Raw genomic sequence first — 22105 nt, 5'->3', positions numbered from 1 at the left:
CTGTCGCACCACTATATCATAGCGCTGCAGCGCTAAAGCCTAATATGTCAGTTTTGCTCCCTGAGGCGTGGACTGAGTGAGGTACGCAAGAGGGTTATGGTCGGATACTACAAATACTTTCGTGCCAAAGACCCACATGTCGAACTTTTTGAGACCCCAAATGACACCAAACGCCCCGTGTTCAATTGCAGACTACCACATCTGAGTGGGCCTGAAGTGGTGGCTGGCAAAAGCAATGGGGCCATTGTCGGTCATCTGAGCTAGACATTCCCCCACAGCAATTGCAGAGGCATCGGTGAATAGCCAAAATGGCTTGCTTGAGTCTGGGGTCGCCAGCTGTACAGCACTTACTCGGCACTCTATTCTACGGCACAGAGCACTTTTGAGATCTTCGAATGCCTCATTGGCCTCAGGAGACCACGGAATGCGATTGGTAATGTGCTTAGCAGTCATCTGCATGAGCGGCTTCGCGATGGCCGCGAAATTTGAAATGTATCCCCTGCAATAACCACAGAAGCCAAGGATGCTTCTCAGTTCCTTTTTAGTATGCGGCACCTGCAGTCCCTTGATGGCCGCGAGCTTAGTAGGGTCCCGACCATGCTTGCCGTAGCCTACTACATGCCCGAGATACCGGATAGATCCGTGGGCCACATGACATTTTTCAAGGTTTGCTACCAATCCCACTGATGTCAGAGCTGAGAAAACAGCGTGAAGGTGTCGGATATGCTCCTGTATTCACCTGCTGAAAACAGCGATGCCATCCAAATATGCGCAGGCGTAGTCCTCATGCAAGTGCTAACAGCTGATTCATGCTCCTTTGAAAACTAGCCGCGGCGTTACTGAGACCGAATGGCATCACCCTCCAAGCGAATTGACCCAAGTGTGATACGAACGCCGCCGCCCACTGTGAGTCATCCGCTAAGGGCACCTGCCAATAACCACGACGTGAATTAGTAAGGGTAATATGGCTAGTGTGCCCAACATTTATAATTCAGTCCTGCGGGAATCCCATAGGAAATGCATCTGGCTTAGTCATCGCGTTTAAGCTTCTATAATCAACACAGTCTCCCTGTGCCGTCTTTCTTGGGGATGCACACCAATGGATGTGCAAAGGGCATCCGCCATCACCCCTCACCGTATTGGAGCTACTGGGGGATTCTTCTTCTGCCCTTTCCTCGTTTGGATGCAGCGCATCGGCCCTGCTCGTACCTGTAACCGAGTGTTCAGGATTAACCCGTTCCCCATTTAGTCTTACGACTGTAATCAGCTCTTCGCTGCTGCTCGGCGGGAGTTTGTCAGCGGGCAGCTCGCAAGCCTCGTCCTGACCCTGCTGGAGCATGCTCCAGTCTTCTGCTGAGAGCAGGCAGTCCGCGCTCATGCTCAGCCTATCAGTGAGTGCGCACAATACTGGTGTCGCCTCCTCCACTTTGCAAAACAGGGGTTGGCCCTGTTTTAGCGTCAGTGGTAGTGCTACGAGTTTCGCTTCAACCCGTTCACCAAATGCTGCATGGAGGTTTACGCTACCGTGCGACTGTGCTAATTCCTGTGGTACAGCGCTTTCACGAACTACAGTTATGGAGGTTTACGCTAGTGTGCGACTGTGCTAATTCCTGTGGTGCAGTGCTTTCACGAACTACAGTTATCTCTGTGCCCGTATCCACTATTGCCTTCATTGTTCGGCCCCTACAATTGAGAGCTACACACAACAAGTGGTCACCCTCGAATGGGTTCTCCAGTGAGACCCCAAGCGGCGAGCTTCTCTGGCTGTTCCTGCTGGGCAGCTGTCTGCGCCAGCCTTTCACGGATGCGCGGACAGTTTGGCCTAATGTGCCTGCCTGAACCGCACTCAAAGCAGATTGTTGGCCTCTGCTGCCCTGCGGGCGGATACAGGGATTTTGGTTTTGTCCTCTAACCTTGATGCGAAACCAAACCACTGCTGCTGCGGTTCTCATTTGTCATTTCCGGGCCCTTACTGCTGGCGTCCCGAGGTTGCCCCTTAGGTATGTCTACGCGGCCTTGAGCGCCCTCAAAAGCAATTTCTAAGGCCTAGTACCACCCTGCACCCTCTCGCAGCCTGACGTACCTGAGCCTCTTCCGACAACACTGTCTTGAGCTGGTCAGCCACCAAGAGTTCTAGCAGCTCTGCAAAATTTGACACGTCCCTAGATGCCACATAAAAATTTAGGTAACTGGCAAGATTAGTCGTGATATTTCCACATCTCAGTCTTCCGCTTCTGTACCCAAAAAAAAACTTTTTTGATATTCAAGGGGAGACAACTGCAGCTCGTCAAGGACGACTTCCTTTAAAGCTTCATAGTCACGGTGTTGTGCAGGAGTGAAACATGTTGACAGGAGCGGAAAAACTATCTGACCCCAACAGCTTCGCGGCACCTCGTAAGCCTCTAGGGTGTGCTCTACAGATTCGAACCATATGGGGACCTCGGCGTCTGGGAAATTTGGGGAAAGCACCGACTAATACTTTTGAATATTTATGCCATTTCGTGTTTCTGTTCTCAAGTGCTCTGCCACTGTCGTCCCGACCACTCGACGGTGACGCTGTAGGTTCCCTGGCGAGCTCCAGTTCAAAGGCAAGACTTTGGCGACGTTCCTGAGCCATTTTTAGTCTAAACTTCATCACCCGCTCAGACAGAAAGGGCTCGCTTTCACTGTTACTGCTACCCCTCTCCCTCTGACCATCCTCATCCTCCCTGTAGTTCAAGAACACCCATACACGCCAAAGCCAGCCCAGGCAATGGATGCAAGTACTTCCATGTTCAAAATGCTTCTATCGTATTTTCCCTATAGTGTATCGATTTATGCTGCGACTGCTGCCCATTTTCCTTAATACCTCCGAAATGCACAACTACATTGTGTATGAACGCCAGAACGAAAACAAAATTTTGGAATGGCAGACGATTTATGCACACAAACACATGGCATTCATCATTACCGCTGACAGGTCAAACTTCAATGAGCTCATACACAATTCCCCGCATGCCCTCTTTTAATTGTTACATTACTAGTTATGCCAGCTTGGGCATTAAACTGAACAATTGCTACTATGGGCGAGTAAAACTGGCGACTACAGTTTGAAGTAAAACATTAAAACGGTACTTACAACCATGACGTTTAGGGCATAATCACCATTTCTCGACACATCACCTCGTGAACGGTGTTACTCACGGCCAACTGTGCCATGCCTATGTGCTCCTTGCGACCAATGCTCCTCTGGAAGCTTCCAGTGCCCAAGAATTGCAGCGTGCACAACACCTTCCTTTCTGTGGAAAGGCCACTGGCTCGCTGGCATCCAATGATAGGGTCAAGCTCGTCGCACAAGCTACGCACTGTTCGTTTGGACAGATGAAAATACTGCCGGAACTCTTCCGTCAACTTTTCAAATGCATCATCTACCTCGGGTCGTCGTCTCTGCGCAACTGCAGCAGCCGCACCGGCAATACGAAAAGGCACGGCAGAGAAATCAAACGGCATTTTCTCCAACTGTGGGCAGTGCCGAATTGGATTGAACCAGATACGAAAGATGCTAACTGTCTCAAGCGCTTACATTTTAATCCAATCCAAGCCGTTTGGTAGCCATTCTAATCTGTCCTATAACGGTAGCCAGAAGGCAAGGTGAAAGCATCGGCCGGCGCGGAGTGTAACAAGAGATCATGCTTGCAGCGGCGGTGATGCTGCTCTCGACACTTAGATTTCTTAGATCGTGCTCGGCGGCTCGCTTCCGCTGCTCGCGCGCTCCGTGAGTGAGGTAGTATTGTTTGGGTTAGCGTGGAGGAGCATGTGTTGACTACGTGAGGCTTGCCCACCACAGGAACATAAAATGGTAATCGGCTGACGTGGCCAGTCATTCTAAACAGGAAGATAATAAGCTTAGCATTAACGCAAACGTACTAGATGCGCAAGTAATGCTGACAGGTAGGAGGCTCTCGCCAAAAACTTTCTTTAGCTATATTTTTTAGCTTTTTAACTTTTTTAGGTATTTTAGCCCCTGAAAGAGCACAGCAAGTTGTTGACGAAGAAAAGCGCTGGATTTCTCTCGGCTGTGAGCATGTTTCGTTCTCAAGCTAGAAAAAGCAACAGGGCCCTTGCAGTAGAACACAAAATTTTATTGCAGGGATGGACAAGTGTGTGGGAAAAGCCAGCCTGTAGGACGAACAAGTGATGCAGCCTAAGACAGAACACACAAAAATTAGCGCACTATGCAAGGAACAACACACCCTCAGGTAACATGCCTCAACTTAAGGTGCCGCATTCTTTGCCTCTTTCCCTCTCTAGCCTTGTGCTGTGCTTGTACTAGAAAATGTAGCCTTGTTAGTGCATAAAACTTCACAACATGGTTTGTTGCTTCTGTGGTGTGTTTGTCACAGCCAACTGTACTTAGCCTGTTCCTTGCCAAAGAAGAAATCAAAACCATCACACTTTTGGCCTTTAGCCTATTGACACTGAAGCATTGTGTGAATGAATCCTCTAGCTTCGTAATCAATTCCTGAAGCTCCTGAGATGAATATAGCAACCCTCCATTATCAACCTCTTGTGTGAGGCAAGCTTCCTTTGGAAGTTCAGAGCCAGCTGGAAGGAGCAGTGCTCTAGAGCAGTCATGGCTCTTTGTTTTGCTGAGGATCTTCTGAGCAACATATCCTGCGACATAGTAGAAAATCCGCGAGTCACTCGTTATTGTAACAGTTGCATCATGATCAGGAAGTAGGTTGCATGATGCAAGCACCTCATGAACTTCGTTCAGGCACCCAATATCCATCAGCTGATCAAGCTTTCCTTGAATGTTTCCTGGCTTTTCACTGGTTGCCGAGAGCAGGCTCTTCATCAATGAGGACAACACTTTTCAATTTGGCGGGGCCTTCGCTAAGCTACAAAATGACAAACAACTCACTGATATCAAGAACTGTGACGATGTAGGGTGATCATTGTTGCCTGACACTTGCCTAAGGATACAGAATAAATTTTGAGTGATCCTGCAGCTGCAGGTTGCACTTCACAAGTTTTTTTGATGCGTTGGAAACAGGAGCCGCCCACACCTTCCTCTTCTTATAGCAAGCTTGATTTACTAAAAGCTTCCGCAGGTACTTGCACTGAATGCATGGCTTTTCACCTTGGGAGACTCCTCGACAGCCTTTGTTGTGCAGCTTATTACTGTGCAGTCTGTAATTTACATGGCTGCGGCTTTGATGCAGTTTACTCGGCGCCAAGCTCTGCTCAAATCCAGGCCATACATTCATTTGATCAACCAACTGAAGCAGGTTTTCCACACCTTGGGGGTCAAACACGTTGACTTGTTTCAACGCCGTGCCTTGGATGAACACGGCACAGTGACAGTGTGTATTTTCTGCCGAGCACCACACTAGCTTTTTAAAGCACATGCTGTCACCTGCCTGAGAAAAAACACTGAATGCAAGTGACTTGGGTGCGTCCGCGACAACTCGACCAGAATTCACTTGGAAGACTTTCAACAGTAACTTGTCCAGTTTTTCCAGGCTGCTGGCGTAATGAATCGCTGTGCCATTGGCTGCTGCTGCGTCGTCGTCAGTTGCCATGGACTCCCGGGTGCTGTCAGCCACGAATGAAGCAACCTTGCAGGGCGAGCCGTCGCTCCTTTTTCTTTGTTTCCTGAGCACCTCGCCTCTCTATGTTCTTGACTTCCTCTTCACGGGCAGCCTCTTCGAAAGATATGCTGCAGTATTAGCAAACAGCGTGGGAACGGCGTCTTCAGATAGGCATAGTCAACGGCAGGGAATCCTTACGGTCTCCCCATTCACAACGTGGATGTAGTCTCGCACAATGAGCCTTTGCTCGAAGTGCAATTCAAAGAGCACAGATGTTTTCTCCAGGGGTCTGTCTGCACGTGGTACCGCACGTTGCCACACTTTCAGCCTTTCTTCATTGCTAGGGGCAGCAAAAGTGGAGACTTTCTTGCCCTTGTTTCTGGCGGAGACATATCCTGACGTGCACTTGGGGGCAAAGCAATGCATTTGGCGGTTGACACATCTCTCCATTGTTACCTGTGTGCTCAGCACATGTTAAGATTACAATGGGTAAACATAATCAGAAAAAAGCAACTTACTGTTAGCAAAGCAGTGAGAAAACGTACAGCAGCACAGAGGCACATGCACCTCACAAATGTTTGCCAGCCGAAAAGAGGCATCTAAGATGCAACGCGTGCGCCACCTGTTAACAGCATGGATGACTATGACACGCGCTTGCTTGCACGGCCCGCTGCGAAACTCTCACCTCCCTTCTAGCCACTGTAGTCCTATAGAATCGAACGGACTCGGCATCTGTTCCGCTGCGTTCGTCTGATAGCAGACATAGAATGATTGACAGCAGCGAGATGTCACGGCTCATGTCACTATTCACGTCATGGCATTCATCACGGTTCAAATTGACCAATCGTGTGCGGCTCGGTGGAACGGACCGGCTCCGTTCTATTTTGGAATGCGTACAAGATCGCACCTGTGCTTATAATATCGTTCGCTGAACATGGCGGCTCTGGTGGGGGTCCTGTTTTTCGAGATCAAAACGCAACCCGCCGTTGTAGAACGTTAGTGATGTTAATTATTGAAAACAATCGTAATCACAGAGAAATTAAATGTTACCTGCCCTGTGATAAATATAAATGGTGTTCCTTTCTTTTAATTGTTGAATGGTATGAATGCATTCGTCGACAACGCTTGCCTCTTCATGTTGTGCTCAGGGAACCGTGTCCAGTGTTTGGCCCCAGGGGTGAATCTCCGCATGGCTGCCATTGGCTGTTTTTGAGCAGACGCTCTTTTAATGCTAGCGCCAAGGTCCCCTTCAGTTACAGCCCTAAGAGGAGGGCAATGCTCTAGCAAAATGGCGGGGCACACGATTGTATACTTTGTCATGGCAACAGGAACAGCAGCCGCGTGGCACGTCCGGGCACCTGGAAGGCACCCGGAACAACCTTGCAGTGCTTGTTTTTGAGGTATTCGCGCACCACTGCACGATGCACGAGCGATACAAGTCATGAAACAGGTGAAACATCGCGGAGCACAAGCACACAGCTATCGAGGACCACGAAACTGACGAGACTACCCACGCCGGTCAACGCACAGCAGCGCACGCTTCCCGATAACAGTAGATAACGAAACCTGAAGCGTTATGCAGCGGGCTAAGCTGGCAGTGGGCCACCGGGAGTGCGCAGAGACAGTTGAAGGTGAGGGAGTTATGAGCGAGGGCGAGGGGAGAGGATTGGGGGTTGAAGGGATCGGCCTCTGGATCGGTGCCGGCATGCGGGCGCGACGATCTACGAGGCCATGGAAGGAAAACAGATTTTCGGTTCTGCCCTCCTCATAAATGGCACCAATTACCTCTGCCACCGAAGCCGGGGAGTTTTCCAGGCCGGGTTTAGCGCTCACGAGTCACGATGGCCGCTCCTATTGTCACGCTTTTGGAGTCTCTTGGGCAGCCGCGGCGATGCATTTTTCTGGACGCATTTTACGAGTTGACAGAGAAAGAGTTGCGCAAGCACTTCAGGCTCTCGAAGAGCATTGTGCGGTGGCTCTGCGAACAATTGCGAGGACACCATCAGTGGCCTTTAGACCGGTGGCATCACGACGCTAGACAAGGTGCTTTGTGCTGTCCGTTTCTTCGCAATGGGGAGCTTCCAAAGATACTTTGGCAGCGAAGAATTCATAACCATGGGGCAGGCTTCCATGAGCGAGAGCATTCACATGGTTGCGGAGGCAATAACCGTGGTGGGCCAGCGACAGGGCTGGGTGAGCTTCCGGTTGACACCGGCCGGCAAGGCTAGCGCAAAGGCGGCTTTTGCGGATTGTGGCCGCATTCCTGGTGTAGTGGCCTGTGTCGACAGGACGCTGATAGCCATCAAACAGCCTGAAAAACGCAGTCCGGGAAATACTGCAGGCTTCATGTCTAGGAAAGGCTTCTACGTATTCAATATAATGATCGTAAGTACTCACAATCTGCCATTTATTGCACACTTTCTTCTTTTATGGTATGTTAACGGATTTATCTAATGTCGTCGTACAAAACACGGGTATCACATAACGCATTATCAATCATGATCGAGCCCATTCGGAATTTAATTTCTCAGTCGAGATTGACTCCCTTGCTCAAGCTGCGGGAGGGAGGTAATCGTTGTTGAGAATTACAAAGTGGATCAAATCGATCTCGATAGTGGCCATGTGCCATGTGGCACCGGTATAAGAGGTAACGAGAAATGTGACTACGATGAGCGTTAATTCTCAAATCTCTCATGAATGTTGCTTCTTGCACATTTTTTGCAATAATTCAACAAAACTATTTCAGAAGTTCCTTTTTTACTACCGTGAGAAAGAATGCAGCTGTGTCTGGAAAAGAATGATTAAATCATATAAATGCAGAAACATTTTATTCAGACTGTATTTAGCTGTCAGCATGACAACGTGACATAGAAAAGTATTCCAGCTCGGATGGATAAAAAAAATGGTTCAGAAAATGGTTCATTATCTGCACCATTTTTCACCCGTTTGTTTTGCCCTCCATGTGTGTGATGCCAACATGTGCATCGTAGACATTGATCCCAGTTTCCCCAGATCCAGCCACGACTCGTACATCTGGAGGCACTCGCCACTTTTAGGCCACCTCACCACTAACCTTTGACGTGGCGAACGCATGCTTGGCGAGTGCTGCTGGCATGTTGCAGTCAGTGAAGTATATTACACAGTTATGTTTTCAACATGCCGGAGACTCGGGCTACCCTCTTGAGCCATGGCTGCTCACGCCATCCAGGCATTCACACTCCAGAGGGGCGCTACAACTGGGCCTAGGCCTCCATGAGGGATGTTGTGGAGAGGGGCATTGGCGTCTTGAAGGCAAGATTTCGATGCCTTGAAAGGTACTGGACCCTCCTTTATCAGCCTAAGGATGCAGCCACAATTGTGGCAGCCTGTGCCACTCTCCACAACATTGCTTTGAAGGCAGGGGAGTCAGAGCTGCAAGGCAGCGATAAGGAGGTAGAGGACGACCAGCTACCGCAGCAAGGACAATTGCAACAGGACTTGCCTGTGTCCGAAGGGCCTCACACCTGGCGGCAGGAAACACCCAGAGAGTTGCTCCCGAGGGCAAAGCAGAAGAGGAGCCACGTAATGAGCGTCTTCTCTGTGGCCCCTACCTGGCGTATAACTCATCTGCGTGCGCTACGTCATCAGCTCAGGCAGCAACACCTGGTTTGTCGCATGGCTCAACCATAAAGTCAGGCGAGTTCTCTGACATAGGCATGAAAAGCCAAACCTAATAATGCTATTGAAAAATTGAAATGAAATTCATGCGCAAGGCATTTAAAAAAATATTTGTATTGAACAATACTGAAATCCCCACTGCATATTTTCACAGGGTGTGTTACACCAACAAAAGGTTTAGAAATAGTGGAAGAGAGACATTAAATAGGTGTTGCTGATAATGTTGGTTCGTCATGGCAATGAAAATTCATGGAGAATACAAAGAACAGCACAAGCACCTGAGCGCTTGTGCTGCTGCATCTCTTTCCCGGATTGTTTTTTCTTTTGTAGTTCTATTCTAAAACAAGTACAAATACAAAATACAAAACAGCGACACTGTTATAACCGGGAATAATGAAAATGATAGAGACAGCGGTATGTTTTGCACTAAGAAATGTCGCACTATTTAGTTGTATAGCCACCTGGGTAGCTAGGTTGAAACTACAGAACATTTGGTTTCACACTGCTATGGGCGGACACTTTTTCTTTATTTTTGTCATATACAAATGAAATTTTCAGGCAAGGTATACTTTAGCTGGCTATAAGCTTATATGCAATCTATTTTTTCTTAAGTCATTTTTGAGATAATTAATGCCTTCTGAAAATCATTTTGCCCAACTTTTCAAGTTTTACCACTGAATATCAGAGAAAAATTTATATGTACACATTCTAGAACAATCAGAGATCACAATTAGACCATCACTGTAATTTTAGCTCTATTGTTATACAAGTTATTGCCATATCTAATGTGGTGGTTATGAAGCACAAAATTCTTATCTCTTGTATCGCCACATAAAAAATTCCAGCATAAGGGATATCATATTTTATTAGTTTTATTCTGTGTAGAAACTCATAAGCTTTTGAATGCAACAAGAATTGAAATCGGACTATCACATCAAAACAAAAAATACTCTGGGCAACAGCACGTGTTATAGGAGAAATGCAGCTTTTGAGAAAATGCAAAACGAAGTTCTGGGACATGATCCAGATTTATTCTTAGCAATTACAGCAAGAAATTCAAGTCCACCTTGCACTAGAAGCCACCACGCACATAATCACCATCGCTCTCTTTCATGCGCCTCTTCTTTGTGGCATGCATGAACTTTTCTGCTCTGGCGTCGTCTTGTCAGACGCCACTAGCTGGTGCTGGTCTTTCTCAGCACATCTTTCAACTGCTGTGCTGCCTTGGCTCAAGTGTAGCTTCTTCAAGATGGCCTCAGAGGCAAGCTTCTTCCCAGCATTAAACCTGGTGATTGCTTGTGCAACAGCAGTTTCCACAGTGAAAAGCGATTCATGTTTGCTTTTAGGCGCAAGCGACCAGATTACCGAATGGAGGCTCTCATTTGCGTTTTGAGTTTTTCCTCTCTGACAGCAGTTCAACAACTTTCGGTCAGAGAGGCGAGTACAGTAAAAGCTCGTTAATTCACTACTTGTTAATTCGGAATTTTGGATAATTCGAAGTAGTCGCCGCGGTCCGTCCAACAATGTATTGAAAGCAATATGTAACACATTCCGCTAATTCACACTGAAATCCGCACCGCCACCGATAATTCGAACTCCGCATCATCGTGGATGGGGAGAGTGCTAGTGCGCGGGAGCACGCTGGCGTCGCCGCACGCCGTGTTCTTTGTGTACGAGCGTGCAAGGGTGAGCCCGCGAACGCGGCTCAATCTCGCGTGCGCGAGCGCGCCCTCTCTTGTCGCGCCCGAGGCAGGGGGGTGAGGCAAGGGAAGGACGGGGGACGATCTTCGGCGGCTGCCCATTTATCTTTCTGCCCATTTATCAAGACACCGCCAAGAACGAGGCGGAAATACATGTAGGAAATGTCATTGCTTGCTACAAGTTGAATAAATGCATTTACAGCTGCTGCATTAAAAAGAAAATAGAAAATCCTGGACCATGATTTCTTTGACCGTCTGTCGGTGCGGTAGGAATTTCTCTTTTGGTCAAATTTGTCCATAGCATTCATCCAGCAGTTGTAATCAGCAGTTGCCTTTGGGCATGTGACACCGATGGATGATCCATTTGATAGTTTGCGTGACACCACCTCAGTGTCTTCCGGATAGTGAAAATTCGACAGCACATGGACATTTTTTGTGTCACGCCACTGATAAGCTGTAACTGGGCCTTTCAATCTCCATATGTAGTCGCCCTTCTTCAGTTTATTGTCTTTCTTGATTTCCTTGGGGAGATCTTTCCTGTTTACCCATACAGTCCCCACTGCAAGGATGCTCTTCCTTGCAACGTCTTCCACCAGTCTCATAGACCTGAAATAATTATCAAAATAAAGTTGACTTCCAGGCTGTATGTTGCTGGAAAGCGAGAGGACTACGTGTTCACCCAAACCCAGGTCTGATTTGTGTTTTTTCCTTCGTAAACTTGAAATCCTAAAAGGTACCTGGTCTTAGCATCTGCCCGACACCACACCTTGTAGCCCCTTTTTATAGGCCTGGGTGGCAAATATTGCTTCATGGTAGATCTGCCTTTGAAGGGAATCATGCTTTCATCTATAGCTTGGTTGGAAGAGGAAGTATATTCAGCTTGAAAAGATTTGTTGAGGATGCCGACGAGCGGATGCACCTTAAGCTTATGATAGCTCTCATCCCCTTGTTTTTTTTCCTTGCTCCTGTCATTCATGTGCAGGCTGTTCATGATTGTCTGTGCCCCGCTGGGTAGCTTTCATCTCACGTAACATATTTGTAAAAGTGCTGTGAAAAAGGTGCGGTTGCACTCATAATTAAAATGGCGACCTGCTGCTGCGCCTCCTGTTCTACAACTCCTGTTTTGACATTGCGACTATACACACACACACACACACACATATATATATATATATATATATATATATATATATATAATATGTGTGTGTAGTCGCAATGTCAAAACATATATATATATATATATATATATATATATATATATATATATATATATATATATATATATATATATATATATATATATATATATATGTGTGTGTGTGTGTGTGTGTGTGTGTGTGTATAGTCGCAATGTCAAAACAGGAGTGTGTATATATATATATATATATATATATATATATATATATATATATATATATATATATATATATATATATATATATATAAACAGATATATATATATATATATATATATATATATATATATATATATATATATATATATATATATATATATATATATATATATATATATATACATACACGCACCCTATTGAAAAATCTGTATGAGAAATTGAACGAGATTTATGCATGTTGCACAGATTTGACGAGAAATGAACGATATGCTATGCATATTGAACAAGCTCTCTTAGAAAATGGGCAGGACCTGTATGAAGTGCTATGCAGACTTTTACTAAGTGCATGAGATTTATGCGATGCGCTATAAGAATGCGTAGAGCTTGTATGACGTGTGCGATGTGCTGTGTGGACCTGACGAGATTATGTATGATGTGTGTGAGGTGGGATGTAATGTGTACGCACTATAGTCATATGAGCAACATGATCTTTGAGGATGACTATGAATTGCATGCAAAGTATGTGCACTTAAGTCGTAGTGCATACAAAAGCTCAATAATGACAGCAAGATTTATGATGAGTTGTTTGTAGTACATGCAAGAGCATGATCAATGTGCTGTATGCTGACATTGAACCATTGTGACACATATATACGAGCATAAATTACAGAGCAAATATGTTCAGAGTTCAACTTCTGGAATTTCATGCAACGAACACATGCACGCCCATCAAAGCTGGTGTCGGTACTTTTGATGCAATGATTTTCACTTGGGGACATGCATATTCTCGGATGAACACTTATGGCGATACTACTGCCTTTGCATGACGCATTCATCGACCAGCCAATAAGCACTGGATAGCACAATGATAGTGTCGAAAGCTGTCATTAGAGAATGAATCCCTTGTTTGGAGTAGATCTGCCTAAGATTTTAACACAATATAGGAGTCGGGTACCATCAGTTTCATAATAAAATGCTACATGTTTGTTTGTGCACACAATAAAAGAATCTGGCAATGTGATATAGTGCATTGGAAACACTTCAAACAAGGACAAGTTGGCAAAGCAGTTTATTGCAGGCAGTTCGACCAGTGACAGAAGATGCATGCACTTTGTCACATCCTAATAATATTGCTTGCATCAGAGATGTCAGTCAGAGATAGTAATGGGCGAACTTGAACCTGCATATTTTCCAAATAGCCAAGTGTGTCAACCAGAATACCGTCAAATACAAATCGGCTCTCTTTTCATTAGCCATGCTAAGAGCATGTTAGTGCCTGTTTATGTCAAACCGTAGAAGGCAGGCATGAAATTGGCCATGCATGCGCACATATAAAAAATAAAAAGCAGAGCCACAAAACACAGCGTAAATAAGTTGAACAGATAGCCAAAATAGCAGTCAAAATCCATCGCACTTTATCACAAATAATGAAATTAACCATCAATTCCTAAAAATGTCGTGATCAATGCACAATTACTGCTGTGAAAAATTATTTCCACTAAGTCTTTCACAACTTGCTGAGAGAGCTTGACCTAGTAAAAGATCCTCATATGGTGCCCCGGCCCTCAGTCCCCAGCAGCTGCGAAGCAACTGACCACGGCAGCGGTCAGACCTGCGACGCTGCAGAGGGTGCTAAGAATCACTGGCTCCGGACAGGCCGCCATTGGAATATGAACCTGGCAACGTTTAACGCTAGAACGTTATCTAGTGAGGCGAGTCTAGCAGTGCTATTGGAGGAATTAGAGGGCAGTAAATGGGATGTAATAGGGCTCAGTGAAGTTAGGAGACCAAAAGAAGCATATACAGTGCTAAAAAGCGGGCACTTCCTGTGCTACCGGGGCTTAGCAGAGAGAAGGGAACTAGGCGTTGGATTTCTGATTAATAAGAATATAGTTGGTAACATACAGGAATTCTATAGCATTAACGAGAGGGTGGCAGGTCTTGTTGTGAAACTTAATAAGACAATAGATCATATTCACACTATCAATCAGGTGATAGAGAAATGTGCGGAATACAACCATCCGTTATATATAGCTTTCATTGATTACGAGAAAGCATTTGATTCTGTCGAAACCTCAGCAGTCATGGAGGCATTACGGAATCAGGGTGTAGACGAGCCATATGTAAAAATACTGAAAAATATCTATAGCGGCTCCACAGCCACCGTAGTCCTCCATAAAGAAAGCAACAAAATCCCAATAAAGAAAGGCGTGAGGCAGGGAGATACGATCTCTCCAATGCTATTCACAGCGTGTTTACAGGAGGTATTCATAGACCTGGATTGGGAAGAAACGGGGTTAAAAGTTAATGGAGAATACCTTAGTAACTTGCGATTCGCTGATGATATTGCCTTGCTTAGTAACTCAGGGGACCAACTGCAATGCATGCTCACTGACCTGGAGAGGCAAAGCAGAAGAGTGGGTCTAAAAATTAATCTGCAGAAAACTAAAGTAATGTTTAACAGTCTCGGAAGAGAACAGCAGTTTACAATAGGCAGCGAGGCACTGGAAGTCGTAAGGGAATAAATACATCTACTTAGGGCAGGTAGTGACTGCGGATCCGGATCATGAGACAGAAATAATCAGAAGAATAAGAATGGGCTGGGGTGTGTTTGGCAGGCATTCTCAGATCATGAACAGCAGGTTGCCATTATCCCTCAAAAGAAAAGTGTATAATAGCTGTGTCTTACCAGTACTCACCTACGGGGCAGAAACCTGGAGGCTTACGAAAAGGGTTCTACTCAAATTGAGGACGACGCAACGAGCTATGGAAAGAAGAATGATAGGTGTAACGTTAAGGGATAAGAAAAGAGCAGATTGGGTGAGGGAACAAACGCGAGTTAATGACATCTTAGTTGAAATCAAGAAAAAGAAATGGGCATGGGCAGGACATGTAATGAGGAGGAAAGATAACCGATGGTCATTAAGGGTTACAGACTGGATCCCAAGGGAAGGGAAGCGTAGCAGGGGACGGCAGAAAGTTAGGTGGGTGGATGAGATTAAGAAATTTGCAGGGACGGCATGGCCACAATTAGTACATGACCGGGGTTGTTGGAGAAATATGGGAGAGGCCTTTGCCCTGCAGTGGGCGTAACCAGGCTGATGATGATGATGATGATGATGATATGGTGCGCAGCAGTGGCAAAAAACGAGACGCGTCGCAACTTGGTGACCATTAGCTGCCTACATACTACACAAAACTGAATTTGAAATTATAGGAGAAATGACAAAGTAGTTCGTGCGCCAATGATGGTTAAGCGCACTGCAATGCCTTGCCATGCATTGAAAGCTGACCTGGAAGCAACCAAAATGTAGGTGTCCCTACATTGAAGCAGGGTCTTTAAATGACTAACATGTAGCATATCCTGGCACTTGCGGACGTGCTCACCAAATGAAAAACACCTTTGCAAAGCGCAATAACGACGCATGTAAGATGCGTGCGCACACAGACAGAATGCGAGCAGTTTCTGAAAGCACTCGCGAAAGACTGTTTGGACGTTCTTACACGTTTGACGCATATCAGAAGTGCATGCATACGCACAGAACGCGAGCGGTTTCCGAAAGCACTCGTGAAAGACGGTACGGATGTTCTTACAAGAAAGCAAATCCAGCCGGCGTGGCACCATAGCCTGATGCACAAACAGCACCACTCATGAACAGTACACATCCATAGAACGGCGTACAACAAGCCGGAAAAAAATGTACACCACTCAACGGCAAATCCGTTGTCGATTACCCCGCTGAGAAACACAAACACCTAACATTCACCAATCAAACGATGATGTGCTGTGAACTTCAAACAGATTTTACGGCCCTGACCGGTTGATACGGCTGCTCCGCAGGCTGTCCTCGGTGTTGAAAGCAATGTCAGCAAAGTTGTTGAAACAGGCTGCTTAATGCGCACAACATGGAAATAATATGCCTCTACTACCCATGGGATCACGGTTACCAGAACCAGAGACGCCGTTGTAGACATCCTCTATCGTATTGAAATGACATCATTTGCCCTCATTTTGGACGAGGTTTATAGTCACTTTCTGAGCTGCACGACTTCCTTTCGACCAGGCCACGACTTGTTCCTGGGACTGCGAGGGCGCTGCGGTAGAGCTCTGCGCCAAGTGAGCGGCGCTGCTTTGCTGACATGTGCACGCTAGTTGCGGGTGTTTGCGCTTCTTGTGCTGTAGCTGATTTTATTTTCTCACTGTGTGTGCCTTGTCACTGTGCTCATGCACGTGGTCGGCATTTGAGGCCTTTTGTGTCCGGTCCAAGTTCTGCACTCATGGAGACGCCGGTACCGGCGTCATGTGGGTCACCGAGCGTTAATTTTGTAGGTCCGCTTTCTTTTCATATCCACTTTCCTTTCATATCATTCCTTCGGACATGCACGCCCAGGTATGGTGTCTGTAGAATATTATACTTCAGCTTAAACAACAACAAAAGGAAATAACGGCTGCTTTATTCAGTGAGCGCCATGTAAATGCTGAGTGCCGCGACAAACAACCATAACCCCTACCAGGCTGTTGGGAGCGAGGAGTTATGGAGTTGCCATCTGTCGGAAGCACCTCCCTTGCATAGTATGAGGGATCACGCAGCACGCTCCTCATAGGTTTCACTTACGGCGCTCTATAAAAACACCACATGGCAACCCTCCTGGACATTTATGTAGGTACTCTGAAAACGAGGGCAGTTTTTGACTGTCGATACAATAATCTTGTGCAAACTGAAAGCACAGAATTGTTTACAGACTATTTCTTTCCCGAATACGAACAGTGAACGCCACTGCGCACGGTCGCCGCGATATAGTTTCCCGAACCAGCTTCTTGTGTGAAACGCAGGCAAACACTGAGAGTAAACCATGTGAAATATGTTCATATAGTTGGCTGTCTGCATAACCAAATGGGGCTCAATAGAATGAAGCCTCAATGCAGCGATCGCACGGGTTCACAGCGACCGACTGTGCGTCTGCATGCATGTCCATGCACAATGTTTTGCTTTTGCTGCGAGCGCGTTTTTGCACCATGCTGTGAGCATTAGGCTGCAGCATGTGAGCATTTGACAGTACACTAGCAACCATTGCTACGTGGATGCTATCTACAATGCAGTAAACTCATAATTATTGAATTGATACTGCAGCTTATTTACCTTTTGCAGCCAGCCTGCAGGACTGTACCTACAGCAATCTCCTCGGCATCCTCCTGTGAGCACAGTATTTTAGAAAAAAGACTTGCTTTCTTTTATAGTCATTTGCGTGATGAGTTTGCATCTTGAGATGGTCAGCACTGTAGGTGTCTGAGAGGTTGCTGCCATTACACTGTACACAGGCATGTCTGCCTCCCATGTTATCATTTCTTGTAGACGTGACAAGGGAATTTTGCCTGCCACAACACTGTACACAGGCATGTCTGCCTCCCATGTTATCATTTCTTGTAGACGTGACAAGTGAATTTTGCAAAACTGTTTCTTTACTGAAAGAAAGCCGCCTGATCTCATCTTCTTGTGAGGCACTCATTGAAGCTAATTTCTGAATATCATTGTGAGGACAGGCTTTTTCAGAAAAATGTTCATGAGCCTATGATGGGGGAACCTGGTCGGGACATGTGCCTCCGATGAATGTCTTCTTCAGACCTGCAACATGAGTAGTTGCAATATGTTATAAAGTTTCTGTCAACAGACAGTATAACTACGTATGTGCAGGCATAAACTTCACGTATAAAAGACGCCCAAGGATGAATGGGACAACTTACGACCAAAGAGCTCTTCGCTAGATTCTCTGGCATCTATATTCGGCTTTTGTGAAGAGCGTCCCCAGGTTTCTGGAACCTCTGTACATGATGCTGGCTGGAAGTCATTCACCCCAAGCACTGCAGCAGCAGCATGCTTGCATTTGCCCAGGTAAGCCTTGCATGAGCATTTGCTTGAGATTATGGCATGCTGAGGTGAAAGCTGAAATGCATATATGCAGTGAACAGCCGCATGTGCATGCATGAATGAGGATTCATGCTTTCTACAACAAAAATTGCCTAGTACGTCCCTACATAGACAGCTGTGCCACACCAAGCAGCAAAGCAGCGAAAAGTGTACCGTGGCAAGCACCAAAGAGTTGGGAATGCACAACACAGCAAGCAGCAAAAAGTAAGAGATGCATGGCACAATTCACAGATCATGTCAAGGGAATGCGCAACACAGCAAGCAGTGAAAAGAGAGATGCATAGCAATAATTTACAGACCATGTCTAGGGAATGCACAACACAGCAAGTAGCAAACATGAGAGATGCAATATATAATTTGCAGGTCAAGTTTAACATCTCACTTCAGATAATCACTATTATATGGCAGACCGACACAGCAGCGGGCATGGCTGGTGATTCACGATTCGAGACCTAGCCACACCAACAACTAACAATTTGACCGATGCGAAGTGGTGAAGTGACCAGGTGTGTGCAAATGACCACAAATAGTTGGGCTGATTCGGTGACAATTCACTACACTGGGGCCGGTGCCCCGGTGTAGCAAAAATTCTAATACAAGAACTAATAGCCTATGAGCTAGGTTATTGACACTAATATGGTGTATTAGTATTAGACTAAATAGCCTGTATTAGGCTAATAGTTGACACTAATAGGACTACACTAATAGCCTGTATCAGGCTAATAGGTTGACACTAATAAGACTACACTAGTAGCCTGTATTAGGCTAATAGGTTGACACTAATAGGACTAGAGTAATAGCCTGTATTAGGCTAACTGGACAGGACAAATAGGGCTAGACTAATAGGCCTATTAGCGCTGGTACTAATAAGTGTATTGGACATTCTAGTCTACACACAAGCACACTGGGCAGCTAAATCATTGTAGCTTACCACAGTGGCATGCATGTACATTGTGAGCAACACTAAGACACCTGTAATACACAAAGAGTCCTTATTTCACTCCACATGTTCTTTGCCTGCTTATTAGAGTTCTCGAAGATTGCTGGCACTTTCTGTGTTGCTGGCTAGCTACACTCACTTTCGTTATATCAGCAATCTTGACAGCAAGGGCTTTGTTCATCAGTTTTTTTCTTTTTTCCATTTCCCCAATAGGGTAACGTTGTAGTAAACAGTTGCAGAAGAAATCTGGGAACCAAACACATAAATTTCACAACGCACACGCACACCCACAAGACAACGACAATTGCAACGAAGTGCTCTTGATCAAGGCGCAATAAAAAATTGGCCAACATTGACATCAGCCACAATCAGACTGCCTTGCAAGTGCTGACGGCGTGCAAGTTTATTGTCTGATATCTTTCCCTTGTTTTGGGTAGTTATTGGGATCTTGTCCCTCTTACCGCGCTAGAGAGAGCGCTTGTCCTTCGGTGTCAATGACACTGGGGTTTTTGTCTCAACCTCCATCGCTTTCTCTGATGTACTGGAGGACCGAGAATTTGGCGCCGAGACACATGCCTCGGGCCTTGGAGTACGCTTGATCTTAGGGCCCTGCGGGACTGGTGTCTCCAGGGCCGTTGAAGAGGGTGGAGCAGTACTGACTGCTTCCACTACGGGGGCGGGAGGGCTCACTGCGGCACCACTGCGCGTGGGCTCGGAGGACTCCGGAGGCCTCTGTGACGCTGCCCCCGCCTGTGCCACATCGGCATAACTTCTTCGCGGAAGATACAATAGCTGCTTTCTGGCTTCAAAAAACGATATTTTTTCTTTCACAGTTAGTGCAATTACTTTTTTTCCCTTTTTCCAGCATGGGCAGGATCGCAAGTAACCTGAATGGTCTCCTTTACAGTTAATACAATATGGGGAAGAAGTGCAGTTTTCAGATTGATGATCATTGGAGCTGCATTTAGCACATGTTGTTTGGCCTCGGCATGCATGTGAAGCATGTCCGAACCTTTAGCACTTAAAACACCGTCTTGGATTCGGGATATACGGTCTCACTTTTACTTTTACATAGCCTGCATCCAGAGAGGTAGGCATTTCGCTTGTTCCAGATGTAAGTATGACATGTTTTGTAGAGATTTCTTGGTCATTTCTGCAGATGACGATTCTTTGTACTTTTGTCACATTTTGTTCTTGGAAACCCTCAAGGAGTTCCTCATCGCTCAGGCCAATAAAATCTTCCTCTGATATCACACCCCGGCTTGTGTTTAGTGTTCTGTGTGGTGAAATTGTCACCGTCGCGGCGCCAATGCTGGTAATTTCGGAGAGCTTTTGCACTTGATCTTTGTTATTCAGTTGTAGGAGGAGGTCCCCGCTAGACATTTTTGATGCTTTGTATGTAGGTCCAATTTTGTCTTTGAGACACTTGGCTACCAGGAATGGAAAGAGCTTCCTGACAGGTATGTTGTTTTCACTGTGCACTACATAATATTTCGGAAATGTTAGGGTGTTGCTCCGAAAGCAGAACTGGAATGGTGCTTCGATGCGGCATCTTTTTATATGCCAATCATAGACAGAAGTTTGCGCTGCCATAAGAAAATATGTTTGTTCGGCAACAGCGCCGACCGCCCACCACGGAGCCCAAGGGGACGCGGCACAGCTTGTGTTCAAGCCTGCACGACGCCAGCCATACGCCGTCACTATAACCAAATATACACCGTATTTGGTTATAGTGACCCAATAGGAGATATATCCTACCCAAGGTAGGATAGCCACACAAGGTTAAAACCCTTGCCGCCGTGGAGAAAGGAAGTAAATGGAAGCGAGAAAAAGACAGGAAAGGCCAGAAAGTGAGAGAGGAAGACCAAGGTTTGAAGAGGGAGAGACAGGAAGAGGTGACTGCCGATTTCCCCCGGGTGGGTCAGACCGGGGGTGCCGTCTGCGTGAAGTAGAGGCCAAAGAGGTGTGTTGCCTCCGCCGGGGGGGCCTTAAAGGTCCGAACACCCAGCATCGGCTCAACCTCCAGGATCCCCCATTCCCCGGACACGGCTAAGCCGCGCACGGCTACATGCGGGAGGGTCCAACCCTCATGTGCTCGGGTACGTGGTGTCGGAACGCACCAAACACCTGCTGACGCAGACGCCCCTGCGGGGCAAGTTGTTACTAGCCCCGTTTACATGAATGCGACAGTGGCGCATCGCATTTCCGAGCGCATTTTGGGAAGGCGATGCGACGCCGTTTACATGTAGCGCATTACCTCTCGCGAGAACATAGCGCCACATGGTGTCGTATAAGGGAAGTGCAGCCGACTTCCGGTGCAGCTGGTTTCCGGTAGTGAGCCGAGCGTGCGTTGCTGGCTGGGTGCTGACTGAACGGGACACCGCGAGCCTGACGCTTGTGCAAAATGCTTGGTAATGCAGCGTTGCGTCTCCACCTTATGCTACTTTTGTCGGCATGGGCCAACTTTCACGTCATCCTGTACGCTGTCGCCTGCATGCAGCATCAGCAGCGACGTCGTCGGATACGGTCGGCCTACATGAAAGCACTTTTGCGCGCAAGAGGGTTGGTGACGTGCTCTGCTGTCAACGATTTGGTTGTCATGCAAGGTGAGAACATCTTTAAAGGATCATTTTAGACAGACACTGTACTATACTTGTTAATGAGAGCATGTAAGCCCGCTAGTAGTCCCAAAACGAAGCAGCGTACGAAGGCGAGTGGCGTTTGTTACGAAGTACTTTCGATTGTGATCGGCAACAATTGCCGCCACACGGTCCAGAAATTATGATCGAGTGAGTGAGCTTTAGCGCAAATTCGCGATCGTAAACATCCATGTGACGCCGGGGATCAGTTTGCCCCACCGAGTACCAAAACTAGATGCAGCAGAGAGAAACGCCTGTCAAAGCTCCATGCAGCTGCGGCGAGTGTCAGCGACGCGACAAGCGTCTAGTCGGGA

General features: G+C 46.6%; 1 protein-coding gene across 5 annotated transcripts in view; it reads left to right on the top strand.

The window, feature by feature from the left end:
* Positions 1-22105, top strand: part of LOC135902698 (uncharacterized) — a 196800-nt gene that overhangs the window by 113893 nt on the left and 60802 nt on the right. Inside the window, exons 1-2 of one of the 5 annotated variants that reach the window (XM_070533749.1) lie at positions 8776-9218; positions 17979-18176. The exons of 3 other annotated variants lie outside the window; for them this stretch is intronic. In XM_070533749.1, coding sequence (XP_070389850.1) covers positions 18159-18176 — 18 coding nt within the window. In that variant the 5' untranslated portion in view covers positions 8776-9218; positions 17979-18158. Of the gene's footprint in view, positions 1-8775; positions 9219-15851; positions 18177-22105 lie in introns of those variants that run through there. One more of the 5 variants, XM_070533748.1, reaches the window with a different exon arrangement.

The sequence above is a fragment of the Dermacentor albipictus genome, chromosome 2 (genome assembly GCF_038994185.2).
Source record: "Dermacentor albipictus isolate Rhodes 1998 colony chromosome 2, USDA_Dalb.pri_finalv2, whole genome shotgun sequence".
NCBI lineage: Eukaryota > Metazoa > Arthropoda > Arachnida > Ixodida > Ixodidae > Dermacentor > Dermacentor albipictus.
The sequence above is the reverse complement of the archived record's forward strand: the minus strand, read 5'-3'. Positions and strand labels throughout refer to the sequence as shown.